The 27,439-nt window shown below is 44.2% G+C and overlaps 1 protein-coding gene across 2 annotated transcripts in view; it reads left to right on the forward strand.

Moving 5' to 3' along the window:
• Positions 1 to 946: 946 nt before the first annotated feature.
• The window catches only part of LOC122440752 (protein LSM12 homolog), a 78,137-nt gene continuing 51,644 nt past the window's right edge, over positions 947 to 27,439 (forward strand). Inside the window, exons 1-5 of one of the 2 annotated variants that reach the window (XM_043467387.1) lie at positions 947 to 1,210; positions 3,027 to 3,160; positions 16,384 to 16,493; positions 17,900 to 18,026; positions 18,818 to 22,611. In XM_043467387.1, coding sequence (XP_043323322.1) covers positions 1,087 to 1,210; positions 3,027 to 3,160; positions 16,384 to 16,493; positions 17,900 to 18,026; positions 18,818 to 18,910 — 588 coding nt within the window. In that variant the 5' untranslated portion in view covers positions 947 to 1,086 and the 3' untranslated portion in view covers positions 18,911 to 22,611. Of the gene's footprint in view, positions 1,211 to 3,026; positions 3,161 to 16,383; positions 16,494 to 17,899; positions 18,027 to 18,817; positions 22,612 to 27,439 lie in introns of those variants that run through there. The other variant, XM_043467390.1, reaches the window with a different exon arrangement.

Here is a 27,439-nt window from a genome sequence, read left to right on the forward strand (position 1 = left end):
AACTGGTCCTTTGCCATCTTCTCTTTGCCTGTTGTTAAATGAGGCTCTAGAATTTCTATAGTGGAGGGGTAGTTGGGTTAGGGATGGCGACTGGTGATGGTAGGGTTGAAAATGCATCTCCATCATACTTACATGTTAAGAAAACTGTTTTGTATATTAGATAGTCATTAATGGGGGGGGGGGGGCCAAAACTCTTGTCCCAAGGCATCCTTTGTCACTACCATTGCTCCTCCTTCTGGCTCTGGAGAAGGAAAGAGGGGTGATGGGGAAGCATCTTGAGTTTCAACGGTAATGGGTGATCATGGAGGAACTACCACGTAGTAACTACCTGTCATGCATTTGTACACATTATTTATCTTCCACTCCTCCTAACTACTATGTCAAATGTTACCTAATACATTATAAAAGTTAATAGCACCATTTTTGGAAACAGACTGAATCCTTGCTAGTTGTGCAACCCTGGACAAAGTTTAGTGTAAGACTTAGTTTCTTCATCTGTAAAATGAGGATATTGATTCCTATATCAAAGGGTTGTTGGATGCTCAATAGTGATAGTACAGAAGGAATAAACAGAATCAGGCTTAGTAATTTGCTCAAGGTCATGTTAATCAGTGGAATTCCGATTCTGGTTTATCTAATTTTGTAGCCAGTGTCCTTTCCACCACCACTTTTTGTAATTAGGTGTAATCGTTTTGGGCAAGTTTCGTTTAGTCTTCTGAACCTCGGATTCCTCATATGTAAAATAGAGTTCATTCATTAAACTCGTGTCAAGGTGTGTACGTAACGGAGACCAGTTCTCCCCTGTCTCCCCTTTTCGTTCCACATAGGTCATTTATCTTTAATTTCTAAAATGGACCTTGCAAGCACTTTACCAAACGGGCGCAGCTGCACAAACATAATTATTCAGATCCCTCTTTTATTTCCTCTCCTTTCCTCTTCCACCTAGGCTCCCGCCCCACCCAGTCCAGGCCACGCCCTGGCGTGTGACGTCAGCACGCCCCGTGCGTCGCGGCGCGGCGCTCACTGGGGGCCCGGCTTTCGCCCGCTGCTGCCGCCGCCGCCGCCGGCCGCGGCTGCTCTCCCAAGATGGCGGCTCCTCCGGGCGAGTACTTCAGCGTTGGGAGCCAGGTGTCGTGCCGGACGTGCCAGGAGCAGCGGCTGCAGGGCGAGGTGGTAGCCTTCGACTACCAGTCCAAAATGCTGGCTTTAAGTATCCTTCCCTGCTTGGAGCCCGAGGCCGGGCCGGCGTGTGTGTGCGGTGGTGGGGGGGCGGGGGACGACGGCGGTGGCTGGGGCCCTCTCCGGGCCTAGGGGCGACCGGCTACCGCGGCGCCCGGAGCGCATGCGCACGACCCTGAGCTCCCCTCCCCCTCTCCCTGGTCCCTTGGTCTGCCTTGGGGACCCTTGTCGCCCACCCCTTGTGGGAGCTGGGCCGCGAACCAGGGTGGGTGGAGGGGGACTTGACACGCGGATGGCTTTTCAGGGGGAACGCTAGGAGAGGGGACCCAGTCATCAGGAGAGGGGTGGTCGTGGGAGAGGGCTGGTGATTGGAGCCCGGATGGAAGAGGGGCGGGTGAAATCAAGTTGGGAGGGGGTGTGTTGAGTAAGGAATTGCTAGTGAGTGGGACAAGGGTATGGAGTTCAGGAGGGGTTGTCTACTGATGGGATGTGGTCCACGGAAGGGCGGTGGTGTGTGACCAAATGGGCCTCGCTTGTTTGGGGGAGAGTAACTGCAGGACAGAGTTTGTAGCAGAACTGGGGGTAGGGGCTTGTTTTGCTGGTGCTTGTGTGTGCGTGGTGCTACTGGGGACGGGGTGCTGAATTGTAGGCTTCTCAGTCATTTGGAAGTTGCTCTTTTGGAGATGTTTGTACTGGAAACCTGGTCCAGAAAGAGGACCACGTTTTTCAGGGGCTTGTGTCTGGACGTGTGGGTTACAGGTGAAAGAGTAAGTTATCTTTTGCTCAGGCCAGCACATGGAATCCTGACTTCTCCACAGTAGTAGCCTTGCCTTTTAAATGTGGCAGTGTTAAACAGAATGGAAAAAGTGGCCTCTTTCTTTGGTGTGGAAATGATTTCTGAATTACTCCAGGAAGCTCAATCTTGGAAACAAAATACTTCCTGGTTGTAATACCACCTCCTTCTTATATTTGAGCCACAGGTGGATTTATTTGTATTTTTTCTTTTTTTTTTTAAGAGTTATCTTTTATGGCACCTTTCAAAAGGAATTTTCTTACTGGGTCTGCTGCCTTTGACTGGCAAGTATTTTAACCAACTTCATTTAAACTTAACCACTTCATTTAAACGCATTGTAGATTTCTAGCTTAGGAAGATGTCCTTTGAAACTAACTACAGCTCAAATAGTTGCGTTTTCTCGTTTTTTTTAAACATAAGATATCGTACCTGGACCATATAAGATCTTTTGCATTAGTGGTTTAGCTGGAAGAGTTTTGGAATGAGGAATTACTCTTTCAACTGACATGCAATATGCTTTTGAGAAATGGCTGGAGAATGAATGGATGGATGAGTGGGTTAACTAGCTGGGTCACCTTGAGTGAGCTTCCTTTCCAGTGCTGTAGTTTTTGCCTCTGCAAAATGGAAAGTCTCAGATCAGAAAAAGTGAAAAGAGCTGTTCAGATATAGGAAGTATACCAAGAACAGAAGGTACTTGCTCTCTTGTGAGGTTCGTTAGGTTCAAGACGGACAGTATACATACAGCTTTAAAACTACATTAAGCCTCTTCGTAAAACCATTAGAGAGAAGGTGACGGAAACCCTGTTGAGGCTTCCAGTTTTGGGTTGTGTTTGGCTTTGAAAAGCTTGAGATCTTTTGGTTATGGGGTTGAGCGGGAGGAAGGTGATAGGCAAAGATTTGCTGAGAAGAGCTGTGATTCTTGTGGGACTCCCCCCTCTTGCTTGTGGCACACCTTTTACACAAGCCTTGTGAGAAGTGTGTTTTCCATGCACCTTGGGGATGTGTCAGTGCTCTGCTTGCCCCTGTTTTCCTTAACTTTATTTTTTTTCACCAGAATGTCCCTCTTCCAGTGGAAAGCCCAACCATGCAGACATCTTGCTTATAAACTTACAGTATGTTTCAGAAGTGGAAATAATTAATGACCGAACAGAAACCCCTCCTCCCCTAGCTTCACTCAACGTTAGTAAGGTAAGGACTTGAGGGCAGTTCTGGGTCTCCAAAATGATGGGAAATTTGAGTCTCATTGACTCTTGATGGTACATATATTGTCCATATTGTTTTTTTTGTTTTTTTTAAAATTTTTTTCAGTGACTTACAATTGGCTTGTTTTGACATATTTAAAAAATATATATATATCACTGTAGTTTTTATCTTTGTTCCCTGATATCTTCAAAAGATTTTAAGAAATGTCTTAATGCCTGAATAGAGAAAGAGAGTTGAGAGCTAGCTTTTGTCCTTTGTGAAAGAGAGCTCCCCCCTCACCCTTAACCTGTAGTCCATGTGTGAACTTCCAGTGTTGGTGGGGTTGGGTATGGGCTTTCCTTCTGAACCTCCTGAAATTGTGTATGTGTGCACACAAGAATATACATGTGTTTCCTGGGTGAAGATCTGGAGTATTTTTCAGATTCTCAGCGGGATTCATGACCTACAAAAATTTGAAAACTGCTGCCATAGAGCTTCATTTTTGTCTTTATGCTTGAATTTTGAGGTCTAACAAATTTAGAGGCTTAGGATATTTTAATCTCGGCTATATAAATTGGTCTCTGGGAACTTTGAAATAACTTTTATGATTCTTCAGTTCCATCAGCCGAAGTTCATGTTGATTAATATTAGTACCCAAGCCCTGTTTGAGTTTTGCTGTTCTCTCTACTTGGAAAACCCTCTCAGAATGACTAGAGCCTTATCCATCAGAACTGTTTAATGGTGCCTCTTTCAAGAAGTCTTCTCTGATCACCCAGGCTAAAGTGGTGCTTCCATTACTTTCTCTTACAGTACTCTAGCCTTCAGAGATAAGGTGACGTATCATTTCTAGTCCAGTGTGGGACATTTTCGAGAGTAGAGGAGGGCAGTGCTTTTGTTTTACACTGAGACAAGTTTAGATTGGTGTATCTTGGGCAGATTGGGACTTGTTATCCTATTCGTAGCTTTTTTGTGATTATAATTGTGTATACTTTTCTATCTCACCAAACTTTGTTTTGTGGGAATGGTAACTATACCTGTTTTGTTCCTCATTTAAAATACAGAACCTTGCACAGAGTAGGTGCTTCATAAATATTTGTTGAATGAATAAGTTAGGCCTTCAGTTTTGTAGCAGCTGTCTTTCATTAAGTCTGTCGAATTAGTATGATGAAATTTTTCCCTCTATAAAAATTATAATGTATATTCTTTTGCCCCACTTGGGAATGTAGTGTGTGTGCTACAATTCAGCAAAGCAAGGAAACACTCAGGCAGCTGAAACAACACAGGGTAACTGAGGCTGGCAGAATGTAGTTACCTCAAATCTGGAGCTCCCTTTTTTCTAAATTCCAGGGAAATGCCCCATGTGGGGTGTTTTGTTTTTTTTTTTTTTTGGTTTTTGGTTTTTTTTATTTTAGTGTTGTCTGAGGACAGATTCAGAAAGGTCTTGGGTTTCATATTAAAGGCTGTTGCATGCAGACTGTCTCATTCTTATACCTGTGGATTTTTGAAACCCTGGCTTACTCCTCCTAAGAGATCTTCGGATGATCTGTTAGCAGAAGAGATCTTGAAAGGTTCAAATAAAATAGCTTATGCCTGGTGTGTTGAAGGGAGAAAAGGCTCTATGTTATTCTTTAGTGTTTGTAGGGTATGAGAAGTCTGTCACTAAGTAACAGCCTTTAGTAAATAGTTGAGGAAAGATTATCTGAAAGAAGATAGATTTTTTTCAAATATAAAAGATACTAGGATTCTGCTCTTGTATCACAAAGTGCCATCATTTGTGTGAGAGAGGCTGGAGTGGTGTGGATGAGACTTAAATGTGGGAGCTGTTAAGAAGCAGTTCTTTGTTTACATTTGACCTTAGATAAATAGTTCTTGGTTATTCGTTTGTGGATTATCTTTGCCTTTAAGGTTTTGCTTTCTGCTGATCAGTTGTCTTCTAGCATTATTGTAAACTCGTTGTTTACCCACTCTTTCAGAAAACAGCAGGAGGTAATAGGTTAGGGAATACCAGAAATCTTTACTTCTCTTAGTCTCAGACCTTATCACAAGGTAAGTCTTGAAAAAGGAGTCCGAAACTAAGACTAAAATTAGGTTGAAGAGCTCTCTTTGGGTCTCACATATTCATTCTTCATTCGTTGAGATGTTTATGAGTAAGCTATATTGGTTTTCCCTTGAAATGAACCTTTGAGGATGCTTTGTGATTCTTGCTGAGATTGAGTTAGAAGAGCCTGTTGGGCTGTTTATGTTACTGACAGCAACTAACCTGGGTAGCTACATGTTGCTGGAAGGACATGAAAAGTTCAACTCATTTAAGAGCATGAGCCTGGGTTTTGTTTTGTTTTTAAGATGGAGGATTGTTTAAGCATTTTAGAAGGGAACTAAAAGTGCCCTGAAATCCCTGGAAGAAAACTCTGGTCTTGGGGAATACTACCTGTGTAGTGGGAGATCCCATCACATGATGGCTCATCTTGCTGAAATAGTAAGTGCTGTGTTCAATTAAACCTGTTGATACAAACTGGATGTTTACTCTGACCCAACAGGAAATGGAAGAGCAGGCCTTTTAAAGGAAATACTTAATTCCAGCTCAACTTGAGGACGGTGTGAACTAGCAGTTCTTGGAGATGAGCTTGTTTTGCTTTCGATTGGTACTTTCACTGCAGCTAAGATGTCCTATGTCTGTCCACAGCAGTGGGATGTAAGAGGAAGCTTGAAAGAGGACAGTGGGGTTGCAGAAGGTGGAAGCTTTGAATGTTGTTTTATCTACTCCACAGGAACATTGTACTCTGTAAAAATTGTTTCAAATTTCCTGACTTTAAAAAGTACAAAAGCACACCAAAACCAGTCAAACCGAGGTTCAGGTTATTTGCCACGTGGCTTATTAGTTTACTTTTTAAAAAATAATTTTGTTTGGTCGTGTCGGGTCTTAGTTATGGCGCACAGTTTTCTCTCTTGTGTGGCACGTGGGCTCAGGAGTTGTGGTATGGGCTTAGTTGCCCCCATGGCACGTGGAATCTTAGTTCTTTGACCAGGGATTGAACCCATGCATTAGAACCTGCCCCCAGCATTGAAAGCCAGATTCCTAACTACTGGACCACCAGGCAAATCTCCTTATTAGTTTCCTTTCATGAGGAAGGTTTAACTATTGCATGAGGATGAGAGTCCAGGGTCCGTGTGGTAGAGTGAAGTAAATGTTTCTTAACAGGTTTTTTTCAATTGACTCCACATCTTGTTCTCTGGGCATAAAGATTGACCATGAGTTATTAGTGCTCTCAGATAATTTGGTTCATGTCAACATTAAAGTTTTATGTTGGTAGCATTTATCAAACATTTACTGAAAATTATTTTATGCACAGCATTGTGGTAATTTCTGTTGGGGACCATTCCTTATATTTTTCTAGCGCTTTACAGTTTACAGAGAGCTTTGACACATCTTGTTTCATCCTCACAACCATGCTTTGTGATCTTCAGAGTGTACTTTTTTTCCTTTTAGTTTAAGAGATGAATAAACAGGCTTAGCAGTTTAAGTGACTTGCTCTAGGTTATATGGCAAGTAGCGTGGGAACCAATATTTTTACATGCCACCCTCTGAAATAGCACTTAGCAAACATCTCATTTACTTCTAACGATAGTTCTTATGGTGTGGGTACCATCACCATCTTCCCTGATAGCTCAGTTGGTAAAGAATCCACCTACAATGCGGGAGACCGTGATTCGATTCTTGGGTTGGGAAGATCCGCTGGAGAAGGGATAGGGTACCCACTCCAGTATTCTTGGGCTTCCATTGTGGCTCACCCTGGGTTGGGAAGATCCCCTGGAGAAGGGAAAGGCTACCCACTCCAGTATTCTGGCCTAGAGAATTCCATGGACTGTATAGTCTATGGGGTCGCAAAGAGTAGGACACGACTGAGCGACTTTCACTTTGACTCACCATCACCATCTTACAGAAGAGTAAACTGAGTCTCAGGATGAGTCACTAGTTTAAGGTCATTCAGTTAGTGAGTAATTAAACTGAGATTTGAACTCAAGTCTGATGTTTTGATGGCAAAGTCCCATGTATTTTCTGCTTCTGTGTGCTTACCCAAAGAACTTACAGAGTAGGTTGGTGAAATGAAATGAGTATGTAAGTGTTTAATCCTAAGTAATATTTCTGAGTAAAGAGAAATATCTGTGTTTTATGGTCAGAAAGAACATTAAAAGCAAGTGGGTATGTCTCTTATGTCACTTCTCTGCCTGTTAACTTTACTAAGCATCAGTTTTCTCACCATAGAAATGGAATCATGTTAGTACCTATCTCATAGAGTTGTTTGGAGGATTGGTTCAGGTTGACCAGCGTTGACACATGTTAGTCCTATTCTCCCACATTAGCTATGTGCAGCCAGTGGGTGGATGTTCCTTGAATTATGGTTTAGGAGTAGGATGGGGGGAGGAGGGCATCATGACAAAGGAAAGCAGCCAAGAACATGGGCAGGGTTAGTTACTGTGTCAGTCTTTCCTGATACTGGTTCTGACATGCATTTAGGTATCAGAACTTGCCATCCCAAGACTGGGGAAAATCAAAATAGTATATGGATTCCTCTTGTTGGTGACCAGAATTAATTTGAATTTCTAGGGCAGTGTTATCGAGTGACATAAGTCTGAGTACAGAAGATTAGAGTGAGCTGTCACAGAACCTAGGAGGTTGTGCTTTCCACTTCTGAGACTCTTAGGTAAAAAACTCATCGAGACAGCCAAGGCAAGTGTATGTATTCATCTGTTTAGATAAATGCCTTCAGTACATCAAATGAGGTATAAATTGTCTTATCACTTTGCTGACTTGGAGAAGACTTTCTGGAGGAGATGTTTGTATGTTGTGAGGGGAGGCAGGAAAAGAGACAAAGCATGGAAAATGGAACTTCACAGATAAAGCATCTACCTCCCTTACCAAACCACTGACTGGTTTATCAGCCTGCTGTGAGTGTTTCTTACCCATTTATACCTTACTAAACAGTGGTGATTAAATGGAGAAGAACCAGGAAGAAGAGACTTAAAGAGTTTTTCATCAGCAAGTGGTAATGAAGAATAAGTTGGCTGCCTTTGGATAAAAATGACACTTGGAGATTGGTCTGTGGAAGGGCCTGGAAAGGCTGAGAAAATGGTAAAGTCACAAGGTTCACTTTTAAAAGTAACTGACCTCGCTTACCTTTAGGGATGGTGTCACACAGGGAAGACTTCACTTGGTTTTTGTTCTGAGTTCTAAGAAGTTTGAAAGCTAAGATTTAGCTTAACGTTATGACTTTTGTTGATGTGAGGGATAATCCTCAAGTATAAGCAAACTCCTGAGGTAGTTGGTAGCTACTGCATCGTGGCCTGTATTCATGGATGTAGTCTGTTAACTGGGCCCTTGACCATATCTTGACCCTAATGTATTGAGGTATGGATTTGACAGCAAGTAGGATCAGATGACCTAGCCACCCTGTGCGTAGGTATAGATATGTTAGTAAAAGGTAGAATGTGTTCATATTATGTATAAAAGTAGGAAGGGAAGGAACTTCCGTGGTGGTTCAGTGGCTAAGACTGTGCTCCCAATGCAAGTTTGATCCCTTCTCAGGGAACTAGATCCCACAGGTTGCAACTAAGGTTCGCATGCCACAACTAAAGAGCCCTCATGCCACAACTAACACCCAGTGCAGCCAAATAAATAAATTAAATATTTAAAAAAAAAATAGGAAGGGAAGTAACTACTTGTCTAGGGGAAGCAAGACTCTTCTATCAGATGAAAATTTCTGGCTCCTGGAAGCTACATATTACCTACTGGCTCACTTGATTAGAATATGTTGTCAGGGCCGCAGTCCCAGGTTAGAGCCCACCAGTAAGTTTTGCATCTGGCTTTGAGCAGACAGCTGCTTCCTCACAGAAGTGTCATGAAGATAAAAGTGTAGGGTGAAGAGGAAGACCCTATCATTACTAAGTTAATGGGGCCCAATAAGTAGTGAGTGGTGTGAGATGAAATCAGAGGTAGAGTGATTGATGCCACTTTAAAAATCACTGGCCTTTGAAGGAGGTCACGTTTAGTAGCATTCAAACTTTGGGGTCATAGCCATAGTAGGGGATGTAGCATTCTAGGGTAGAGCTCATGACTCAGTTCAGGCTATAGTGCACAGCAGCCTGCTGACTTGGTGGGGCCTCCTTAGGTCGAGTTTGTTTCTGAAGGGGGCTCTCTTGACATCACGGGGTGGGGAGATGGAGAGGAGGAGATTCGTCCACTTGAAGACACAGATTGCTGGGCCCAAGCGACTGGCAGAGATGTGCCATGTGTGTTGTTGCAGCCCCCTCTACATTCTGTCTCTGACACCGGGATGATTCAAACTAAGCACTTTACTGATGTCAGCGGTAGTATCTCTTGCAGTGTTAAGAAAGGGGCATTCTAACCGAAAGTTTCCTGGCAGAGATCAGGCTTGGGGGGAAGAAAAAACAAGTAGTGCAGTCAAGTTATAGCATTGGAATTTAAGACTAGCTTAGGTAAATACCAGAAACTACCCTGGAGAGTGAACCAAATTGTACATGACCTAGAAAATTAGTGGGGTTATATACCGTGCTAAAAGCTAACAGTCTGGTGTGGTAGCATGTGGGGAGTTTGAAGAACTAGATTCTTTTCACAGCTGGGCTGCTAATGAATTATGTGACCGTGTGTTAGTCATTTAACGATTGGGAACTGTTAGTTCTGTGAATCTCTGATAGTCAAAGTTTCTTTTCCTTTTATCCTACTTCCCTCTCCCTACCCCGCCCCTCTGGTGCTGGGTATGTCAGGATGACTAAGCCACTGCTTTTGCCCTCAAGAATCGCATGTTTGGGAGTGGTGAGGGGCAGTAGGGTTTAACTTTTGCAGGGAGCAGCAGACTCTTTCTGTTAAGGGCCCAGTAGTAATTTTTTAGGCTTGGTGCACTGTACATCTCTGTCACAACTGTCAGCTTTGCCTTCGTAGCAGAAGCAGCAGTGGGTGATACCATTCCAGTAGAACTTAACTGAAACAGGTGGTTGGATGAATTTGGCCCACAGGTACAGTTTGCCAGTGCTTGGCATAGAGGAATGAACATTTTAGGGATGGCTTCTCAGATGTGACAATAGAGTAGGGTCTTGAAGAATAAATGACAATTAGTTAAATAAAGGGAGGGAAGTTAAATGGAATCAAGCTGATTTGGATTGCTATCAGTTTGTCCATCTCTGTAGTTTAAAAACTTTTGCTGTTTTGCCAGTGAGTTAAACCAGTGGTGGTTCTCGGAAGGGAGAGGACTAATGCCACTATACTGGCACTGGTAGTGTTAGATATCTTAATGAGCTCCAGTAACAACCTTTAGGATGAACCCCCATGAATGGACTGAGGCTCAGGAGAAGTTATACATCTTGCTCAGATTCATGCAGCTAGGGAGTGGTAGGTGGGGGTTTGAGCTGGAATCTCCTTTGTTTGGGGGTAAGAAACAAGGGGGTGGCTTTTCTTTTTTATGTTGCTTTTTCTGCCCTCTTTAGAGCCCAGGAAACGATAGTACATGGTTCTTTCACTATCTGAATAAAATCAGCTCTTTATTCTATAAGTGAAGCGCCTATTTTGGCACATAAAGTGCATTTTCCAACTTACTATTCCAGTTGTATTTTGGAAGAGATTCTGTTAAGGATTTATAGCCTCTCTAGCAGCTCTTACAGAAAGCAGAAGAGAGTGAGCCCTGAGCTCATTGGCTAAAGGAAGGTTGGATTATATGAATTTTTTTTAAATAACCTACAGGCCACCTTCTCTGTGCTAATCATAATGATGTTATAATACTAATGTTAACAGTGCTATTTGTACAGTGCTTTACAGCTCACCTAGTGCTTTCACCCATGTTATTCTTCATGGCCATGTGTGAGATGTTTAATATGAGCGTACCCTCTCACAGATAGGTTGTTGAGGTCAAATTTCAGCTTACATCCCAGCCAGTTGTTTCTCTTTCTCTGTCAGAGTCCTGTGGAGGTTCCACAGTAGTGCTGGTGTCAGGGTTTCAGGACTAGAAAATTACCTTGTTGGTGTCTAGGAAGTTTAGTTGTCTGTTGTAACTGTGAACAGCTTTTGGTGACCTAATTACAAATAATCAAGAAAAACTATCGACTTTGCCAACGACTAATTTTTGTTCGAAGCCAGGTGAGCCATAGACTTTGCTTCTGGCCTGTGCTGACTGACTGGGGGCTGACCTCCGTTATATGACAGCAATATGATGGCCAGAGCCTGGAGACTGAGGTGGCACTGTGGCCTCTGGGTTTGCAGAGTGTTTTTCATCACAGCTTAAAGCACTTAAGGTACCTTAACTTCCTAGTGCAGGAATCCTGCTTGACTTAGCTTCTCTAGTTTTGGCTCATCAGGAAATGATGGGTACTTATTGTTACTGGCCTGAAATGCTTTCTCACACAGGATCTGTTTTCTTAAAAGCGTGCCTGTGAATTACCTTTAACAAAACAAATAAAGGATGTGCTTGAGATTTAGGGCAAGACTAGGGCCCTTCACTAAAAGGCGGACAATTGTGTTCTGGACAGGGGACCTTGATGGAAATGTCAGAATTCACTGATAAGAAGAGAAGATGACAGCTGAATCTTTTAAAATACTTTCTTTTTTAAAAAACATTTCTTTTACATTCAAGTTTATAACTGTGTTTTCAACAATTTAGACTTATTTTTCTTCGGTGGAACCGTTTGGGTATAGTGCAGAGTTCAGAACACACACTCTGGAGTCGGTCTGTCTGGGTTCAAATCTAGACTCTCCCACTTGTGACTTGGTAAACTTAGGCAGGTGTCTTAACAGCTGTGCCTTAGTTTCTCCATCTGTTCAGTAGGCGTAATTTTAGTCCCTATTTCATAGAATTGTTGGGCAGATTAAATGTTTAGTACATGTAAAGTGTAACTTAGTGCATTGCAGGGAGTAAGTTCTCACTTCGCAAGTTAGCTCTCAAGGATTTTAGTGTTAACTGCCAGGCCTCTTTGGCTCTACTGTTCCACCGTTTGATTCAGTGTTTTGGTTCACTGTTAGGTATCCTGGGACATGCTTTCAAGCAGGGTTCTCTGTTTTTTGAGTTCTTAACTATCTGAGGTTGTAAAGAACAGTATTTTATTAGAAATTTTCAGACAGGACCTTTCAACTAGGGAGCAGGGAGACTTGGGAATACTGATAGTTGGAAGACATAGTTTTGAGCCTGCCTGTTGCTGACTAAGAATGAGGGCTTTCCAAGAGTACTTCCCAGAATGAAAACAGCAGGAGCAAGTGGGGCCCTTCGGATGACAGTTGTTCTGGCCTGCCGCCCTTCACCCTCCATCAGGCCTTGCAGGCAGCACTGGCAGTTCGGGGCAGCTGCTGCAGTGCTTCCTAACCCCTCTGTGAGGACAGCTGGTTGTCTACACAGGGAAGACAAGCCCAGAGTGGCTCAGTGGAGTCAGTAGGTCATATCCAGCAGGTTCTTCTCTGGACTTTGCTTCCCTTGTTGGATCAGCTGTCACAGCCTGTTAAATACTTGCAGTAGGAGTCCCTCTGGATTCCCCACAGCACCTGTGCCTTCCTGGTCTGTGTATGTGGAAATATGATGGCCCAGCTGGTGACCAAGTAACAGATGAGGCGAGATGCCTGGATTATGTTGTTGTTGGGGCTGCTTCCTCTTGTCACAGTGCAGGAAGAGAGATAACGTTAGTGTTCATTGATTCACTCACTCGAGGTTGCCCAGCAGCAGGCGTGACTAGAAGCCTTTTGATATTGATGTGCTTTGGTGTCAAGTTCATGCACTTTTCTCTGTTGCCCACATCAAGGTCCTGTATATAAAATGGCCAAGGGAGGAAGCATTGGTTTGTAGACAAGGAGTAAATGTTTTCATTGGGAATCATACAAAATAAAAGGAAAGGAAGGTAAATGCAGGTTGTCTTGTGCAGATATTTCAGTTAGGCCACATGCACATTAGTAACATGTATTTGTAGATTTAGGCAATTAGTGAAGCACTAATCTAACCAATTAGTGCTTCAGTTTTAGTTGGAAGAGGCTTGCATTGAAAATGGGGGTAGTATGGTGATAGTTATTTAATTTAAAAATTGCAATCCTGATGACCCTCCCAAGCTTAAAAGGCACATCTGACACCTCTGTTGGGAGCCGCTTTAATTGGTTCTCTGGCGATTTGACAGTAACCATAAACTTAATAATTTGGAGTAACTGGACCATTTATAGATATGCATTAATTTACAGAAATACAATGTGGGGAAACATAGAGCTACAGCTGACTCGAGCTTGGAGAGAGTCACTTGCTTTGCAAAAGGAGGCTTATCCACATTTTTCACAGGTTTTCAAGAACTTGTCTAAAAAGAGCAAGGTAATCTCCCTTCCCCTTTCACCCCAATTTTGAGAAAAAACATTTCTAGATTCTTTTTGTGAAGGTAATCTTCCTCATGCTCACTTGATGCAGTCCTCTCTGGGAGAAATTTACCCCATTTATACAACTTCTTAGTGAAGCAGATCTCTGTAGTTGAATATTAGATTTAAGCATTTTCAGATTGCCATGAAAATATAGTTCATAAACCAACAACTGGAGGCTTCAGGGTTTGCTGTGAATCTTAAGTCCTCAAACCACATTTGCAGGTGCAGGTGGAATAGTTGAGGGTATTGAGGTAACTTGAAATACGGTCAGTTTACACTGATTTCTGCTGACTTTTTCAAGGCTCTCCTTTGTATCATTTAGTGTTTGGGATCAGTCTGCACCATGGATTGACATGAAGAATCATCTGGTCCATTCTCCTTTGCTTAAAAAGTCTTTAGAAGAGATTGTGCAATGTATTTGGGGAGGGGGTAGTGTGTACTTTCAAATCACTGTTCTATAACATTGTGTTGCTTTTAACTCAGGCCATCCAGTCAGATCACTTCCAGCTGAGATTTATGTCCATTTTATTTTGCCTCTGGCAAAAATTCAAAAGTGGTTCTTCCAGTGGTTCCCGCCACCCCCAGCTTAATTTGTCAATTTCACTCTTAAATATTCTGCATAGAGCCTGGTTTTCCGGAACCAACTCTTGTCTTCCTGAATGGGTGATGTTACTGTCTAGTCAACACAAGCTTTATAGAAGCAGCTCTGTCTGACCCACATTGGGAGGTGTGTTTGGTCTTCAGGGACAAATATTTTTAAAAAGACCTCAGAGTGACACCCTTCTGCCTTTTCATGGGGTAAACATCTGCCTGACCACGAACCACTTCCCAGGAGGTGTGCAGGAGCTTGGTGAATCCAAGGGCATGCTGCTTCCCTCCAGTTTTCACTTCTTTCCTTGGAGACTTCAGATTTTCTACAGGGTTGTTTGGAAAGTGAGACTCAAGGAAACTCCTTGTTATCAGGGTTTTCTTGGTGACCGAGTAAGGTTTGCTTGTTGTTGCTTAAAAATGCACCCCTAGCTGTTCTTGTACGGTGGAGGCTGACTGCTTTCAAGCCACAGGCTTCCTTGCCGCAGTTGGGATTGCCAGTGCTCACCGAAAGCTGTCAGCCCTGTGCTTTTCCTTCTCTGTAAAGTTATTGCCTGGTGGGTCCAGAGTGGCAGGCCCTGGTTTGAAAGATTATTTACTGCTGCTGTATCTGTCTCTCTCCATGTCCTGGGGACCAAGTGAAAAGGGAGCTCTGGCTTTCAGTCCCTACAGAGTCTTGGCTTTCCTTCCCCCTTTTACCTGAGGAGACCGAAATGACAGCATGTGTGACTGCTCACACCCCCTCCTCTCAGGCAGTCTTTGAAACTCAGAGGCAGTTGAGACTCCTCAGTTCCCCATAACCTGATTGAAGGCTGCTTTCTCTCTTCTTCATAGTCAAACTCACGCTTAATAAAGTGCTTCATTTTGCCAACAGTTAGACGCTTTGCTTATTTCCCCCCTGGTGGATCTCTGTTTGGTTTATGGTGTCAAGGGTTAGTCTTAAGGCAGAATATGAATGTTTAAGAACTCCAAGCATCTAGGTACTTTGCGAATGTGCTGGAGTTACGAACTCTCTTTGCGTTAAGGAGTTGATGTTGGGGCCAGGTTGTCTGTGCTCATGTGTATGTTTGTGCACGTGTCTTTAGTAGCTGCAGCATCAGCATAATAAATATATGTTCTTGTTCATGGATCTGAAAAATCTCCAAGTCATTTGTTTGGCTTTCAGATGCATTATCTGTCTTTTGTTTTAACTATCAGTATATTTATTTTGTCTTCCACTCAGACACATTTGTTCTTTTGTAATCCAGCAACCAATAGTGTGTGGTGGGACCAGAAATGTATTAGAGGGGCAGCAGGTATTGACATGATACCCACCCCTACTGGAAGCGATTTACTGGATTTGAGTAGACTGTTAGATTTTACTGCAACTCTTGATCAGCTTATGTTTGTTTCACTAGTGGGCAGTTAAGGAACAGACATGAGATAGAATGTAGATTGTTCTTTTTTTTAAGAGCCTGGTAGCTGTAGCCCAAGTCAGCGGTGCCTGGTTAGGTTTCCTTGAGTCCTGGCTCCCCATGTGAGCACAGATAATGGTACTAGAATGGTTGAGTCTTTAAAACCTCAAATCCTGGTCTTTGAAGGTGTGGTAGACATTAATTTCTAATCCTGAGGCTCCAGCACAGTAGCTGATAAATATCCTTAGTTCTCTCCTTTCATAGAAATGTGTGCATTGCCTTTTGTCTCTGACTCTCACTTTCTGTCAGGTGACCCCGCCCCCAGTCCTGCTCTTAACAACTGTGCCCTGCTGTTTTCTTCTGAGCGCTTAGCCCTGTCTGAAGTTACCTTGTTGATGTTTTTGTTTATTGTCTGTCTCCCTGCCCCTTTCAGTGCTGTATCTTTGGCTTAGTGTAGTGAATGTCTGGCACATGGTAGGCATTCAGTAAGTATCGGAAGGAATAGGTGTTTGCCAGGAATAGCAGTAACTATTTAGGTGTATTGTGTGTGTTTTTGTTTGTTTCACTTTTTAAAATTTAAAAAAAAAAAATTTTTTTTTGGCCATGCTGTGAGGCATGTAGGATCTTAGTTCCCTGACCAAACTAAGGAATCGAACGTGTGCCCCTTGCAGTGGAAGTGTGAAGTCTTAATGACTGGACTGTCAGGGAAAAATCCCTTGTTTGTTTCACTTTTGATCTCTGAGAAAACTGACTCTATCCAAACCAGTCTTTTCCAGCATCTTTTCTTCAGTTTACATCCTGATGTTGGGAAGGATGAAGGTGAATGTTTTTCTGAGTCTCTTTCCTCTCGCCCACCCTAGCTTGCCAGCAAAGCACGGACAGAGAAGGAGGAGAAGCTGAGCCAGGCCTATGCAATCAGCGCTGGTGTCTCCCTAGAGGGCCAGCAGCTCTTCCAGACCATACACAAGACGTGAGTTGGGGGGAGCATAGGGGTCCCTTGCCCTGGGGATGCTGCCTGGCTGAGCTGTCTGGTGGCTGATTTGTGGGTAGTTGTGTTTCTGAATGTCACCAGGGAAGTTGGGTAGTGTGTTGGCAGTATCTTGCATCCAGGGATGTGGTGCTTGTTGCTTTTCCATTTGGAAGATCACTAACAGGTTATCTGTTCTGGGCTTCTGTGTCTTCATCTGTAGAACTTAGTTTTGGATTAGATTATCCCTGAGGGTCCCCTCCACACCTTGTATGCCATAATTTAGAACTAGTGATTTCTTTCTCTTTTACTGTTTTGATCTTGTACCTTTCTGTAAAAGCTGATGCAGTTTTAGTAAGGGAAAGTTATATCTATTTCACTTTTCCCAATTATACATTGGGGTGAACATAGGGAATTAGGGAGAGCAGAAGGCCACCTTATTACCACCTCATAAAAGACATTTTGTCACAGCAGAAGTCATTTGACTCTCCACTAGCTTCCCTAGCTGCTGAAAAACTGAAACATTTGACCCCCCCCCCCCCACCCCTGCTGCCTTCTGTTACCCTATTTAACCACCTGGGTCTGGTGCACAGATGGCAGCTGGCATCAGAGCCATTTGAGGCCGCGGTGTGAGTATCTGAACATTTACAGGTATGTGAAGGAACTCTCTTAGTAATATCAGCTGCCCTGGGTTCCCCCAAGTGTGAAATGGGATGGGTTTTCCCAGTCTGGCAAGTACGCAGCTGTCTGATAATTGAGAGGGGCCTCTTGGAGGAGCGGCATTATGGAGTAGGGAGCAGAGTGAAGATTGCAGTAGGATGCGGGAGTTTGTTCTCCTGTCTTTTTAAAGGTGCCATTTCACCCTAGGCCAAAGGTTGGCAAACTGCAGCCAGCGGGCCAGAACCCCTGATGTGTGTATGTATCATCTGTGGCTGCTTTTAAGGTACAGCATGCAGAGGAATAGTTGTGACAGAGAGTGTATGGCCTGCACAGCATGTAATACTTGCTACCTGACACTTTATAGAAAGGATTTGCCAACTCCTGTCCTAGGCTGCTATTTAAACTGGATCTAGTGACCTGAGCCTAGCTGTTTATTTGTAACTCAAATTAGTTTGGACTTCTGAGGCCATCACCAAGTTTTCTGTGTTTTTTCAGGCCCCTAAAACTTCAGAGTAACACTCTGGACCATCCTTGGAATAAGTGTGCATCAGTTCCATTGCTTTTCCTAGACAGTGGTACCCAGGAAGTGTTTCTTGGCTGCTCCTCCCTGTGGGCTGCTGGCATCTAGTTATTGACTGAATAGTAAGCTAGGAACTTGGGGTTAGCTTTCTGGAGTGAGTTATTCATCAGGCAGGAAGTGTGGAATGCCTCGCAAGAGGTAACTTTCACCTGCTCTCTTTTCCTTCCAGCATTAAAGACTGTAAATGGCAAGAAAAAAACATCGTAGTCATGGAAGAAGTTGTTATTACACCCCCATATCAAGTGGAAAACTGTAAAGGCAAAGAGGGGAGTGCACTGAGCCATGTACGCAAAATAGTAAGTAAAGGAGCCGAGAAACCGTAGGGAGAGAGTGACTGCTCGGCCTTCTCCCCTCCAGCATCAGGGCAGGATGTTAGCCACAGTGCCTGCCTTCTGATGGCCCGTCTGTGAGCAGCCTTGACCACCTTGCCTCCCTGCATGCTGGTGCTCTGCAGCCATGGTGTGGGTACTCTTGTGGGGATGGAACCAACAGGCAATGCAGAATAAAGCGAGTGGTCAACCCTATGTCTTCTGCACTGTGGCTTTTTGGAATTATTCAGAGCATTCCATGGTTTTGGGCCTGAGCAGTTCCTCTCCTCCCAGTCTGGATTCTTCTCAGGAAGGGCTGGTTGGTATACATCAGTGTCTGTTGGAATCCATGACCCTGCATATGTCATCTGACTTTCTAGATTGAGTTGAAGCATTTGTAAAAACAAATTGAGTATTGGGAGACCAACATGGTGGATATAAAAAGTTTTAAGACTGTAATTCCCTACCTGCTTTTCATTTTGCAGTTGTGTAAGGAGCAGAGAGGGAGTTTGGCTTAGAATAGTCTCCCTTCGTGTTCTACTTTATAGATTTAACTTCTTTTAGACAGTCTTATCTGAAGCTGCAAAAAATGTGGCTGATAGAAGAGGACCCCCACCTCCCTTGTTGGGAAGGCCAACAGACAGGGAGCAAGGGGAATGGTGCCGAATGATCCATGAACTGGACAGCCAGCACGAGGCTGGTGAAGTCTAGAGTGAACTCTGTGGGAGGCCTTGTGTGCCCATCTGTTTTTCTGATCTAGGCTGACTGATGTCTTTCAGGTTGAAAAACATTTTAGAGACGTGGAAAGCCAAAAGATACTGCAGCGTTCACAAGCCCAGCAACCACAGAAGGAGGCTGCCCTGTCATCCTGAGTCCACACATACGGAGGACTCTTCCAGCATCCAGCCAAGGAGGCGATGGTGGTGGCTTCAGCGGAGGCAGGCCGGGGGAGGGAAGGGATCCTGTATTTCCTGTTGGCTCTTGTTAACAGAGGGTCAGCATTTCCAAATCTTAGACTTGAACAAACAAAACACCCAACAAAAAAGAACAAGAGAATAATTTAAAAGTTGAATCATTACTTGACTAACAGACTTCGGTCCACCATGTCCTTTTCACAGCCCCCTTCTGGAACAGTCACCTTGTTAATTTTATTTTGAAAATTCCTTTCCTGCTCTGCCCTTTCACCTCTGACTTTCCTTTCCCAGTCTGTCTCTGCCATTCTGTTTTTATAAGTGGCTACACTTGCCTTCCGAGTGATTGAAAGAAACTTTTACATCTCCTCTTCCAAAATAAAAGTAACAAGCTGACTGTGATACTTAAGTTGAGACTAGAGCAGCAGACAAAGGTCTCACTTTAAATTTTTCTTTTTTTTTTTTTTCTTTTTTTCTTTTTTTGCACAGGGCATGGCTTGAATTAGTTTTATTTTTCTTAACTTTAAATATATATATGAAAATATATATTAAAATGTTCTCTAAATATTTTCTGCTTCTTGCAGGTCTCTTTTTACTAGATCATGGCCACTCTTCCCACCTCATCCCTCTGAGAATAAAAATGTGTTGTCCTCCCCACCACCCATAGCCAGGCACCTGACTTAGTGCACAGCGAGGACCTCCCGCAGCACTTTGTAGAGCCAGTGTTTGCAGATGGGCTCTGGTTTTTCAGTCTTCTGACTATACGTGTACCAGTCTCACATTTGGCAAAAACCTCAGGATTCTCCTTCTGCCTTTTTCTTACTTCATGGTACTAGAAGAACTTTCTCACCACCCTCCTGTCTCCTCGATGGGAACGACAGCTGCCCCGTCTCTTGTGCCCTCTGTAGGAAGAACTGTTTTGCATGGCACATCTCAGCTCCTCCTTGAAGGAAGGTTTTCTTTCATAAGAAACCCAGAGTCCGCCTATCCTGACCTCTTTAAGTCTGTATCCAGAGCCACTAGCCCAGGAAAAAGTTTGAGTGACCTGCCGTTTCTCTTCTGCCAACCTACTGCTCTTATGACCTTCCCCACCACCCCTTCAATTTTACAAGCTTATGACAGTTTGTATGTGCTCAGCCAATGGGCAGAAAACCTGGGAAGAATTTCTGGACTTTAGCCCACCAGTTTGTCTGGTTTGACTAACCTGCTGAGAGCTACCTGGCACCCTTGCCTCTGTACCTAGGCAGTCCAGAGGGGCAGAGTGTGTATCAGGCACTGTGGCGTGGGACATGGGTGATGCTCATGTGACTGGCTAGAGCTTTGGGGGTGGGGTGGGGGTTAATGAATATTTTTTTGGCCATGATCTCTTTCCCCTTCCTTTTTTTTTTTTTAATTAAATAAATGGATCAAAATTAAATAATTCAAGCCCTGCCTTCAAAATGAATTTTTTTTTTTTTAGTATTGTTTAGCAAAAACAATAAAACCCAAATTTTTTTAACCATCACTCATGTCTCGGGTTTGTGCGTGCTTTAGAGGCCCCAGAGGGAGGGGTCTGAGGATGTGTGTGTTTGGTTTGGTTAAACTTTCCCTTTAAACTCTCTGCTTCCTACTCTTACCTTCTCTTCTTCTACTCCTGAGAACTCATCCAGAAATACAGTGCCAAGTGTATAAGAAGGGGATACAGGGTTGGGAGTTGTGTGTAAGTGGAGTAGAGGAAAGAATTGGGTGGGTACACATGTAAGACCTTTGTTCCAGGACTGGAGGAGAAGTGGGAGAAGACTGAGAAGTATGCTTTCGTATCGCCTGCCATTGGCCAGAGCGTGATGTAAAGTGCCACGCCTCTGGTTTAGTCTGCATGGAAGTGTAGACTTCCGGAGAAGGTAAAAGAGGGAGCGCAGAGGAGACCTACCGTGCAAGGTCTAGAAAACCTGAGAGATGCATTTAAAGAAGTGAATGTGATAACGGGAAATGGCAGTCCTGGAAAGAAGCTCTGTGTCACGTGTCCCATGTCATTACTTCCTCCCCATTAATCTCTAGGTCTGTGAATGGGAGGGAGCAGGTACCAACTGTTTCTGGTAGGAAGCACTTTTGACTGGTTTCAGTTTACGAAATGATGTGGGGGAATGTAGAGCAATTCAAGAGGTGGAATCAGTATGGCAGGAAAGACAAGCAGTATAGAAGGAAGAACAAGGGCTTTGGAGACAAAAACAGTTGGCTTCAAATTGTCGCCCTTCCATCTCACTTCCTGACTCTGGATAAGTCGTTTTACTTGTCCAAGCTTTGGTTTCCCCAGTTGTGAGCATGAAACTAAGACTCATCTCCTGGGGTTGCTTGTAAAGGTTCAAATAGGATGGTTTAAAATGGTTAATACTTAAAAGGTCCTTTGTAAACGTTAGTATGCATTTTAGCTTGTTCCTAGGATGGTTAAATCTGGAGATGAGACTGGATTAACTGGTTTTCAGAAACTCCAACTTTGTTTTAGAAGTCTTTGTCTAGATGTCATTTTCAGTGAGACTAACAGGTAAAACATTTGGGGTCTTAAGAGCCGTGCCCTCTCAGTCTCTCAGATCTCATCTCTACCTCTTTACTGAAGCTTCTGAGGAATTTGATTATATGAAAACCACTCATTTTACAGAAAGTGAGTGGGTTCCACCAGGGCTAAGTGACTTGGTGAGAGTACCACCGCTGCCCACAGTGGCAGAGCTGGAATGAACCCCAGGCTTTATGCACTCATGGGCTCTTTAATGCTGCCCTGGGACTTGGCGAACCAACGGCATTTCGTATTGCTCACTTCTGTTAGCCAGGTTTGGGGTGGAGTACAGAGAAGACTGATGAGTGTGGTAAGAATTGCCGCCTAGATTTGAAGAAATGATGTAGTGTTGAGGGCTTGCATCTCTGATAGAACATGAACTGGTGGTTTTGCTGTGTCTTCTTGGTTTTGAGGCATTCTCTTTTCTCCTCAAACACACACACAAACCCTTATATCCCAGTGCCTGGTCACCACCCCACAGCCACATCTGTGCCTTTGGGTTTTCTTCTGTTTAGAACATCTGGTCAGTACGGTGTAAACAGCCTTCCCACAATGAGTTGATACTGAATCTGTACTGTGTAAGTCTGAACAGCTCATTGCTGATTTTTGTTTGGTGTTTTGAAAGTTGCTCAAGCACTTCAATATTAGTTAAAGGGCTGCAGCCTGGGGAACCGCTGATTCAAGGGAAAGGCTCCTTGACGTTTTTGAAGCTACAAATTGTGTCAAAATCTGTTTTCCCATAAGACATAAAGGAAGATCAGGGACACTTTCAGTCATATAGAGACGCCTGTCCTGCCAGTATGGCAGATGCTGAGAATGTATAATGAGAATGTTGGCTACTAGAAGCTGCAGTGTACGGGTTGAGTGGTGGGGACCAGAGTTTGGGAACTGGGATTGGTCATTTGGGTTGGAGGATGGTCATTGTTTACATAGCAGATTTGCTTTCCCATCACTGCTGGAGGCCGCTGGTGCCAGAGCATTCCCCTTTAAGAAACTTGAATTCGGCATGTACTGCCTCAACTTCAGGGGTTTAACGTAACAGCATGACGTACCTTACAGGTGAGAAAGGGGTGCTGTGGGGCTGCCATCCACTGGTGATAGACTGCTGCTGGGTAATAAAGTTTCAAAATGAGTTTCTTTTTTTAATATTATAAAAGCCTTACATGGCTCATTACAGGAACACAAGAAAGCAAGGCAAACATGTCCCATCCAGGATCACCCAGAACATTATTGACATCTTTCATGTCCTCTTGATGTTAACACCCTTCTCCCTGCCCCTTACATTTCTGAAAACACAGCACGCTTCACTGAGTCAAGAGAAACCTGCCAACCAATTCCCTCATCCCCAGTCCACAGGTGCACTCTGTAATCTGTGGGCATCTTGAGAGTTAACATATATGAAAGGCATGGAGGCTGGGTGACCTCTGAGATTACAGCCTCGATAATCTTCAGTTTTTATCTTCTCTATCTTTTCCTACAATGCCTTGCTTCAATGCCACCTGTGAAGCCATCCTTGACAGTGAAAATGGAAAGTGATTCCTAAAATTTGTGTCACTCATATGTGGCATTTATGACTTGCATTGTAATTATTGTGGTTTATTATTAATGGTCTGATGGGGAGTTTTGAGGCCCTAAGATAAGGATAATGTAGTATTCCCTAGCATTCAGCCACTGACATAACTGAAGTCATTTTGAGTGTCATCATTTTAAGAACTGGATGAGTTGCCTGAGCCAGGATGAAAAGTGGTCCAGGCTGACAGTTTTGAGGAAAGCTTGGAGTCAAGTTGAGAAAAATGATGAGGGACCAGTAAAAAACATCAGAGGAACTGGGAAGGTGGGTATAGCTGGTTTCAGCTTGAAAAGCAGCAGGTTTCTCAAGAGGAGACTGGCAGCTAGGACCAAGGCAGGTTGGACTGTGGCCTCCCCTATTTCTAGTTTATTGAAAAGACGATAGAGTAAGGTGTGGGTAAGGCAATTCTCTAGTGACTTTTCAGCCAGCCTCTCTTTCCCTAAACGAATCCTCATGCTGACTCCAGCAGTTAGTCTTTAGCATAGGGACTAAAAGGTGGTGGCTCCTTTTTCTGATCTGGCCTCCTTTCTGGTCTGTCTCCTAAATTAAAGTAGTTGCTTATGCTTACTGTGTGTAGGGAGGTCTGTGTACTACTCTAAAGAAAATATTCTGGAATGGCCTCTGAAGTGTGATTTAAGCTGAAATCTGAAGAACAAGGAGCCAGGCAAGGGTGCTTGGATAGAGGGACCAGCAGGAACTCAAGTTGAGGTTGACAGGAACTTGGGGTGTTTGTGTGTGTGTGCTCAGTCACATCCTTTTATTTGCGATCCTATGGACTGTGGCCCTCCAGGCTCCTCTGTGGAATTTTCCAGACAAGAATACTGGAGCAGCTTGCCATTTCGTCCACCAGGGAATCTTTCTGATCCAGGGATGGAAACTGTGTCTCTTGCATTGGCAGGTGGAGTCTTAACCACTATGCCACCTGGGAAGCCCTTGGAATGTTTAGGAACTGCTAGACTATACGCACCTGAAGCCTAGTGAGTAAGACGGAGAAATTGGCAGGAGCCAGATTATGCAGGGCCTTGAAGCCATTGTTTTAGGGAGCGGAATTTGTTCTTGACACAGTGGGAGCTGTTAAAGGGTTTCAAGCTATCAAGGGATTTAGGCTAATGTTAAGTGGCAACAGTGGAAGTAGAAAGACTTCGTTCAACTGTATTCCAAGATAAAAATTAAATTTAAGGAAAAAAAAAGACTCTTGGCACTACGAGGCTATTGCAGTGGTTCAGGTGAGAGTGGTGACAAACGTGAGTGCAGGACTGGACTGGCTGACGGACTGGATGTGAGGACAAGGTGGTCAGGGAAAGAGGAACTAAGGGTGACTTCTCGGTGAATGATGAACAGTGGAGAGGAAGAGGTTTGTGGGAAAATAGGGTTCTGTTTTGTTATTTTGTCTCACCCATGAAACACTGAAGAACAGATGGCGAATGGGTTGCGAGCTTTGAGTTCAGAGGATAGGACCAGATGAGCTAGACATTTAGGAGTTGTGCCCTTGTCCTGAATGCTGAGAAATGGGTGAGATCCATGGCCACAGTAGGGGTTTTGGCCTCTGATTGAATGGGGCCCTTCCTCCATAATAAACAGGAAGGAGAAGATAGTACCATTGCAGGTGTGTTTGTGGATATGGCAGGGAGATGAGGGTGAAAGAGTATGTGGCTGGTGGCTCAGTAAACACACACGGGAACTCCCATGAGTTGCTGAGTGCGCTTTAGAGGTGCATACTCATGCGTCATGCTGTAACCACGTGGCCACTGGGTGAGTTGTACTGAGTGACTTGGTGTAGACAAGTGGATTCTTTGGTATGAGCGGAATAGGAGGTTTATCAGGGAGTTCAGCTGAGGATGTTTGCAAGAGGGTGATTACAGCAGTGGCCCCTTGGCCCCTCCATGTGCATAAGTAAAAGTGAAGTCGCTCAGTCGTGTCCGACTCTTTGAGACCGCATGGACTGTAGCCCGCCAGGCTCCTCCATCCATGGGATTTTTCCAGTCAGGAGTACTGGAGTGGGTTGCCATTCCCTTCTCCAGGGGGTCTTCCCGACCCAGGGATCGAACCCGGTCTCCCGCACTGCAGGCAGACTTTACCGTCTGAGTCACAAGAGAAGCCAGGTGCATGGCTGATGTCAAATACAGTTCAGTTCTAGTTCAGATTAGCCTTTATGAAAGTGTCTTGCTGTCAGTCGCATGCGCTGGCTATGGGAAGGATATGTAGCCATGTAACTCCAGAAGGCAGTATGTGAACAGTGCAGATAGCATGCTTCTAGTTCTAGGGGTGGCCCATGTGTGATATCTGAAGCTCAGCACAGGTATCCTAGCACTTAGATCTTGGCGCTTCTATGGATATTTAAACTGCCTCCCAGTTTAAATATCCTCGCTTACAGCATCCTTGCCTGGCTGCCCCTACTTGAACACCTTCATTGGTGGGGAGCTCCTTACTTTGAGAAGCAACATGTACCAGCTGTACCACACCCTTTTGTCCTCCCTGCAGCGGCTCTAGAACTAAGGCAAGAGCGCCCGTCTCCTGCACTCTGGTTCTTGCTCTTCATTCCTGTGAGTGAGGGGCGCTGAAGCAGCCAAGCAGGCAGATAACGACTGGGAGCTGGCTTGTTTTCTCCAGTGCAGTAGTCTTTCTAAGCCAACTATTTCAGCCTCTTCTAAGAACTTTTAAAAAATCTTGGTGCTACAATCCAGTGTACAACTTATCTATCCCAGTGTTGTGTTCCAGTTTTTATGAACTGTGTTTTCATATTATCTAAAGGGATAGCATAAGAGACTTTAATAGGATCCAGATGTTTGTGATAGCCATCTAACAACTCTATCAAAAAGGGAAATAAAGTTGTTTGGGTATAACTGGTTTTTAGTGGACTCATGTGGGCACCTAGTGGCCATCATGTTTTAGGTAACTGATGAGACTTTCATGAGCCCTCTGAATTTTGTTAACAGTTATTCTACTCAACTGACTTGTAAAAATTGATACTTGTATTCTGTTCTAGTCTCTGACAACCTTCTGTTTGTAATGTTTTCTCAAAGATTATTGACGATGATTCCTCAAGTTTTTCTGGTATAATTTGCTCGAACCAGATCACTTGAATTAAATCAAAGGGGCTCAAGTCTGATCAACCACAAGCTGAGAGTAATATCCTAGGTTGATGGTGGCTCAGCTGCCCTTACCATTCTGGGCATCATATGTACTATTCACCTGTGACCTTGACATCTTAGAGGGGTGTTTAGACGGCACAAGGGATGATGGCCCACTCTTTGGGTCACTATAGCTTAGTGGTTAGATGCCTGCCTGGATTCAGATAGGCCTGAGTCATGTCAGATTTCACCTCTGCCACTAATTAGCAGTATGACTTGGCAACTTACCTAAACTTGCCAAGCATCAGTTCCCTCATCTGTGAAATGAGTGTCTCAGTTGAGGATTAAATGAAGCCTCTAATGAGCTGCTTGGCCCTTGGTAACCATTTCTTCCATATGGCCGTTATTCTCTTAAAGAGTTTGCTGGGTGGAGCTCCTGAGTGCACTCGGGAACCTAGAGAGAAAGTAAATGTTTGGCCTCCCAGGGCAAGGCAGAAGCACTGGGTACCCTGAACCCAGGCCCCTGTTTCAGAAGGAAAGGCTGGGCACTCCTTGAGGGCCAGAGAGGAGTACTTTGACCTTTGGCCTAGTGAGAACAAGAGAGAACATTCCCCTCCTTTGTGCCCAGTTGTCTTAGGCAGGAAGTAGCAATGAAAAAAAGAGACACCTGTTTGCTTTATGACTTGAGGGAGGGCTCCAAGGCTTCTCCCAATTGCCATGGTTGACAAGAAATAGAGGAGGGCCTGGGGCTCCAGAAGAGAGAAGGAGGTGGAAGGGGGAACCCCTGCTCTAAGAAAAGCAGGGCAGGGTCCTGCTCCCCTTGATAGAAGGCCAGAAGGGCTTGGAGACTTCCTCAACCTGTCCCCTCTCCCCACCCTCACGATGATGGCTTCCTGAGAGCTGATTGCTCCTGCTTTGGGCGGTGGGGCTTGGCAGGAGGCCAGGCAGGCAGGTAACTAGAGCTGAGATTCCTCTTCCATTCCTGAGCTGCTGCTGCTGCTGCACTCAGCAAGTGTAGTGCCAGGGGTAGAGGTTGAGTACACAGGGGCTCTGCGGGAGGTCCTGACCTCGGTGGTCAGATTAGGCCAACATCTAGTTGAAGCTCTTTGCAGGAGGAGGAGGAGTTTCTGCAATCGTGTGGGAAATAAGTGAGGTGGAGTGTGGAGTGGGAGTAAAAAAGGTCTAGAGAATTGAAAAGGTGATCTTCCCTGATTGCCTTTCATCCTAGTAGGAATACTAGGATGAGGGGTGGCTGGGGATGGGAGGGTCAGGAGGCTGGGATCTCAGGCTGAAGTAGCTTTTGCTATTTACCTAGCTGT

The sequence above is a fragment of the Cervus canadensis genome, chromosome 1, assembly GCF_019320065.1.
Source record: "Cervus canadensis isolate Bull #8, Minnesota chromosome 1, ASM1932006v1, whole genome shotgun sequence".
NCBI lineage: Eukaryota > Metazoa > Chordata > Mammalia > Artiodactyla > Cervidae > Cervus > Cervus canadensis.